The 6,000-nt window shown below is 43.9% G+C and overlaps 1 protein-coding gene across 2 annotated transcripts in view; it reads right to left on the bottom strand.

Annotated features, from left to right (window-relative positions):
- Positions 1-328: 328 nt before the first annotated feature.
- The window catches only part of EDARADD (EDAR associated death domain), a 73,391-nt gene continuing 67,719 nt past the window's right edge, over positions 329-6,000 (bottom strand). For both annotated transcript variants that reach the window (XM_044290976.1, XM_044290977.1), the window contains one exon: positions 329-1,454. In XM_044290976.1, coding sequence (XP_044146911.1) covers positions 1,090-1,454 — 365 coding nt within the window. In that variant the 3' untranslated portion in view covers positions 329-1,089. The remainder of the gene's footprint in view (positions 1,455-6,000) is intronic.

Genomic DNA, 6,000 nt, shown 5'->3' with positions numbered 1-6,000 from the left:
TGCGCAGTGCGGCGAAAGTAAGACGGCGCGTAGTACGCGCGGCAGCCGGGACCGCGCTCCTGCCGCCCTTTACTGCGCATGCGGCCGTTGAGCGCGGTCCCGGAATCGGATTTCGGCTGTCAGTCACAGAGGCAGGGGGCGGGGAGAGGGCCATGTAAGACGCCGAGGCCGCTGCCCCCGTGACTTCAAGCCTGACTTGAAGCACGGGGCAGCAGCTGAATATAACATCGATTTCTGACTGAGCATACATGCTGCAAAACTAACAAAAAGTGCATCAGGAAACGACTATACAGCACTATAAGGTACTGTAAACAGCTTAATAGGCGATTTTTGGGTGACAGGTTCCCTTTAAGTATACTCATACATACAGAGCCAATAATTGTGCTGTGCGAAGGGTGATAATGCGCTCTTCTGGTCATCACTGGTATTGCTTAGTAGTAATGTGTAACTCTACTGGTGATGTAAATGGTCCCACAGAACCCTGTATCACAACTAGGTTCAAGTATATGGATGTGATCCCACTGAGTCTCTAGGGTGTGATTCCCTTATGGGTGTCCATCCTGGGAGCATGGTGCAGTCAGATTCACCAATCCCTGTAGTCAGATTTCCCCTTTTAGAGCAGATCTCATATTTCAAGGTACGGGGATGCTTGGGCAGCAGCCTAGACTATAACCCGAGCACTTGTACCTTTAGGTTGAAGATAAGGATAGTGTTCCTCCTTTTTATTTTATTTTTTTATATAACGCTTATTGGCATAAAAAACATGCTTTTTGAAAAAAAAACTCACATACATATATTTATGGATTTGGAATATGACAGTTATACATATAATTTTCAATGTAACATCTACAGAACTATAAGCCTACTTTAGATTCATCTAAAATGAAACTCCCACCTTAGCCCACAGGAAAAATAAGGACGGAGTTAAAACATTCAGTTTTGCACAGTTTTTTTTCTCATCTATAAATTGTTTTAATTCCTTTTATAGAACTGCCAAAGCTTCCCTGGCCAACAGAAACTACAATCAGGTCATGAATGATTAGACATTCTGCAATGCAAAATTATGTCTCCAGTTCCCAGCACTTGTCATCACACGCTGCTCCTGTATGTTTTATGGACCCTCATCGGCCAATCCACATTGACCCATTTTAGCAAGACTTTCTGAACATCAACTCTTTTATAGAGTTTACACAAGTCGATCAGCTGTGCCACAGTCCTCTCACTGTTCCGTAACAAGAAACCAATGGTTGGACTTTGCTGCCTCTGCTCCAGGAAACATAATTCATCGTAGCTCATTCCCCACTTACTGGCAAAGTTTCTCCAGTTTTTCACTGTAGGGTGACACGGATCCAATTTTATCTTCAGAGTGTACAGCAGATCCTCATCATCCAACAAGTCACTAATAGTTGGTGGCAAGCTGGTTTCACTGCTTTCTTTATAAGAATTAGTTAAATCTGTGAAGAACAATAATGAAAAATAATAAGATATCTTGGCCAACTGTCTATGAGCATAACCATACTCTTCATATTCTAAAATCAATGAAGGTCATTTATCAAAGACCACTGTTTTATGTTGGTCTTTGATATCCTCTACTCCGTCAGAGAATGTGCTAAATTTATGACGAGGTGCAGACCTCGTCATAAATTAGTTGCAATCTCCAGCTTTTAATGTGCCTAGACTGAAATCTACCCCAGCCCCTAGCTGGATTAGATTTCATGCGTCATTTACATCAGTAGACTACACGCCATGCCCCTGCTTCTCTTCTTTTTCAGAAAGTTGCAAGGGGAACATAGAAACGCCACTTGTGCCTAAATTTGCTACTTTTTTACACCATTTTCTGGTCTAGGGCCCCCCATATTGACCCTCAATATGATTGGAGAGTTGGGCCCCCAGTGTGAGCAGGTGGTCAACACATCCTTCAAACTTTATAGGACAGTGATGGCTAACCTTGGCACTCCAGCTGTGGTAAAACTACAACTCCCAAGATGCCCCCCTTGCTTGGCTGCTCTCGGAACTCTATAGAAATAAATGGAGCATGCTGGGAGTCGTAGTTTTACCACAGCTGGAGTGCCAAGGTTAGCCATCACTGTTATAGGGTCTACCACTCAGTGTTTCATTCTGTTCAACATGGCAGCAAGAACCTTAAAACAAAGCAAATTCATCACGACAACTGCATCAGTTTGGAGACCACCTCCTTTTCTCCAAACCTATTGATCAAAATAATCTGTTAAAAATAGCTTTTATGTCCCTCAAAGTTTAAGGAGATCCATAGAAGTCAAATTTCAAAGGCCCAGAGGATCTTCAGTAGTGATAAAGATTACAGGTCCTGGGTCACATGCCACCTGAGGGACACGTCACTGATGTGTGCCCTTGTAGTCAATGAATGGCCGCAAGACTCCCATCCACTCCAAAAGCTGACAAGCAGGGAACCGGAGCTCAGCAAACCAAAGGAGATAGAACCTAGTGGTGGGGAGAAGTTAAGTATCCCTTCCACCACAGGTCCAGCAGCGAGAGGGGGTTGCGTGGAAAAAAATGTTTTAAAGCTTTCCAACCCCTTTAACAGTAACAAACTGTTGATATATTATTTACATTACTTGTAATGTATTTTACACAATAAGACACTTTCATTAGACAGCCTGGACACACAATTGAATATAATGGGAAATACTTTTTCATTTCTTTTAGATAAAGAATGACACATACTATAGCATAAATTACCATATCTACATGCAGACAGGTAAGGCTACTTTCACACTAGCGTTCGGGCGGATCCGTTCTGAACGGATCCGCCCATAATAATGCAGACGGAGGCTCCGTTCAGAACGGATCCGTCTGCATTATATTAGCTAAAAAAAGCTAAGTGTGAAAATAGCCTGGGACGGATCCGTCCAGACTTTCAATGTAAAGTCAATGGGGGACGGATCCGCTTGAAGATTGAGCCACATTGTGGCATCTTCAAACGGATCCGTCCCCATTGACTTACATTGTAAGTCTGGACGGATCCGCACGCCTCCGCACGGCCAGGCGGACACCCGAACGCTGCAAGCAGCGTTCAGCTGTCCGCCTGTCCGTGCGGAGGCGAGCGGAGCGGAGGCTGAACGCCGCCAGACTGATGCAGTCTGAGCGGATCCGCCTCCATTCAGACTGCATCAGGGCTGGACGGCTGCGTTCGGGTCCGCTCGTGAGCTCCTTCAAACGGAGCTCACGAACGGAAACCCGAACGCTAGTGTGAAAGCAGCCTAACATTTTTCTATATATATTTTAAAAATGTACATATCTACAAATTTAGGTCCAGGCAATATCCAGAATCCGCATAATACTTTAATGTATCCTTTGTCTACATAATAACTTTTTTTCCCTAGAAACAGCCCCACTCATTTAATTCATTTCATCTAACACACGTGAAATGAATGTACTCCAGCAAATGGGCACAGAATGCACTGGTGATTAATTTAATAAAATACACAGTCAAGCCTTATTATTATGACCACTTCCTACTTTCAACATTGCAGTGCGTAGCTCATGAGGGAAGTCACGTATCGTGGGTTGGTTTGGTGGGTATAAAAGATGTGTGATAGGCTGTCTGCACACATGTCCTTTGTTGCTAATGTAAGTAAAAGAGGCCATTTACCAGAGTTGCAAAAAGGGACGATTACTGGCTTTCGGGCCAATAATCTGAAACTTCGCAGTTTGTGCTGCTGTAGTGAACGTGTGAGTGGATGTGAGTGGATTAATGGCTCCATTGCAAATACATCAGCGTTGAAACTGCGGAGCACCATTTACCGTTAATGTGAGAGGTGAACATTGGCTATGAAGGTGCCTAAGAGTGCGGATTGAAACACCACAGTGAAGCAGTTCACTGCCAAAATGAAGCAGGAGGCTACCAGAAGTGTGTCTAAAATAACAGTTCAGCGAACACTACTGTGTATTAAGCTCCAAAGCAGAGGGATGTTTACTGCACCTCTGCTAACAAAGAAAAGGCTTCAGTTTTCTCAGCAGTATTGAAAGTGGACCTCCACTCATTGTCAAAGAGTTGCCTTCTCTGATGAGTCATGTTTTCTGCTTCATTTAACCATTGCTGGAAGAATACAAGCTGGTGCTGGCAGCATTATGGTCTGAGGATTGTTTTTATGGCATTCTCTGGCCCATTAATCCATGTGGAAGGCATTCTCAATCGATTTGGCTGAGATCTTTCAGCAAGACAATGCGACATGTCACACATCTAGAAATGTCCGACATTGGTTGGAAGAGCATGAAGACTTCCAAGTGCTAACCTGACCCCTTAATTCCCCAGACTTGAACCCAATTCAGCATATGTGGGAGCACCTTGATTATCGTGTTCCCTCTATGGATCCTCCCCCAAGCACCCTCCAGTAGCTGTGGGATGCACTTCAGTCAGCATAGCTTCAGATACCTGTGACAATCTACAAGGACCTTATTGAGTCACTCCCAACCTGCTCTGCGCGCTGCACACAGTGGCTACTCTGGATATTAGCTGGTGGTCATAATAATGTGACTTGGGTGTGTATCTTTATAGTGTCCTGCATCTAGATTAATTAAAAGGCTTGTTGGTTGATATCTTTTTCTTAATAGGCTTGGAATAAGTTAAAAAGTCTTACACACCTATACCAGTTCCATTCCGACAATTCCCAGATTTTTTTTCTGCTCCCTTTCTCTGTGTCCTTTTTGACAAATAGAAAATGATCATTCAGTCAATGAGTGATGCAGTGGTGAATTTCCCCAATGATTGACTGAGTGGTCATTTCTTGTGGGTCAAGAGGAACCAAGACCCAGATATCAGGAGGGAGCCAGGAATCATCAGAACAGGTGCAATGAGGAATTTTATAAGGTATGACATTTTTTTCATATTTATTTTACAGCATTCTGAGCTGGTCTTAATAAAGGCCCATAGCTGGTGGTCGATCTGCTCGTGGTGGAGGCTCCAGCCTCTCCATAACTTTGGCGCATTCAGCACCAGTTCTAAATGTAAGACCGCTTCCAAGATGTCTTACATTTAGACCTTTTTCTACACCTGAAACAGTCGTGAAAAATGGTAAATGAGATGCCCACACCATGCCCACAATTTTAGATCTGGAATTAGCGGGTCGAAGTAGCAGATAGTGGCTAAACGTTCCACCGCCATCTGCGCCTGATATACGCCTAATTTAGGCGTATTTCAACATAGTAAATGAACCCCAAAATGTTACTTCTATGTTGGTCTTTGGTGGTCTAGGGCAGTGAAGGGGTTAATGTCACTATGCCTGATAGTCTAGAGCTAAAAAGGGGTTACAAGTCATATTTAATTTGCAGTTGGTTAAGTTCTACTATAAGTTATTACATTGTTCCTGTGATATAAAGTTGATCAAGCTCAGCTTCCCCTTTGTGTCCTTCACTGATGACAGAGATCATGACACAACACGGAATACAGCGTTATGTTATGGCTGCACCCAAGGGGCCTTTTGGGCAGACTCTCACAGCATGGTCAGACCTGTGGAGGGAATCATAGTTACCTGATCCCCACTGCTGGTCTCTGGCTCCTTCATTGCTTCACCACCTTCTTCAATCCCCCACTCCACCGTCAACATCTGGTTTGATGTGGGTCATATGGCCACTAAAGCCAAAAACCCTCAGAAGTGATGTGTACCTCATCATGCATCATGTGACACATGGTGTACACAACCCTGCTGCAGCCAGTCATTGGCTACAGCGTGCAGGTGATCAGAGTCAAAATGGATGTTTATGGGGGAAGACTCAAGATCTGCAGTGGCAGCTGGGGCTTGAAGGACCCGGAACCCAGTGGCGGGGATCAGTTAAGCATAATTACTTCCGCAGGTTCCCCAGGGAGTGAACAAACCCTTTAATTGGTATAGTGATTTTGTGGTCTGTAGCATAAAATAAGAGTGCTGGCCCTTATAAAGATATATTATCCAATGAATGGAAGCTATATACCATTATATTGCATATACGTAGTATGACTACATAGATAAACATGTTGCTCTT

The sequence above is a fragment of the Bufo gargarizans genome, chromosome 4 (genome assembly GCF_014858855.1).
Source record: "Bufo gargarizans isolate SCDJY-AF-19 chromosome 4, ASM1485885v1, whole genome shotgun sequence".
Lineage (NCBI taxonomy): Eukaryota > Metazoa > Chordata > Amphibia > Anura > Bufonidae > Bufo > Bufo gargarizans.
Note: the sequence above shows the minus strand (reverse complement) of the source record. Positions and strands in the feature narration are given on the sequence as shown.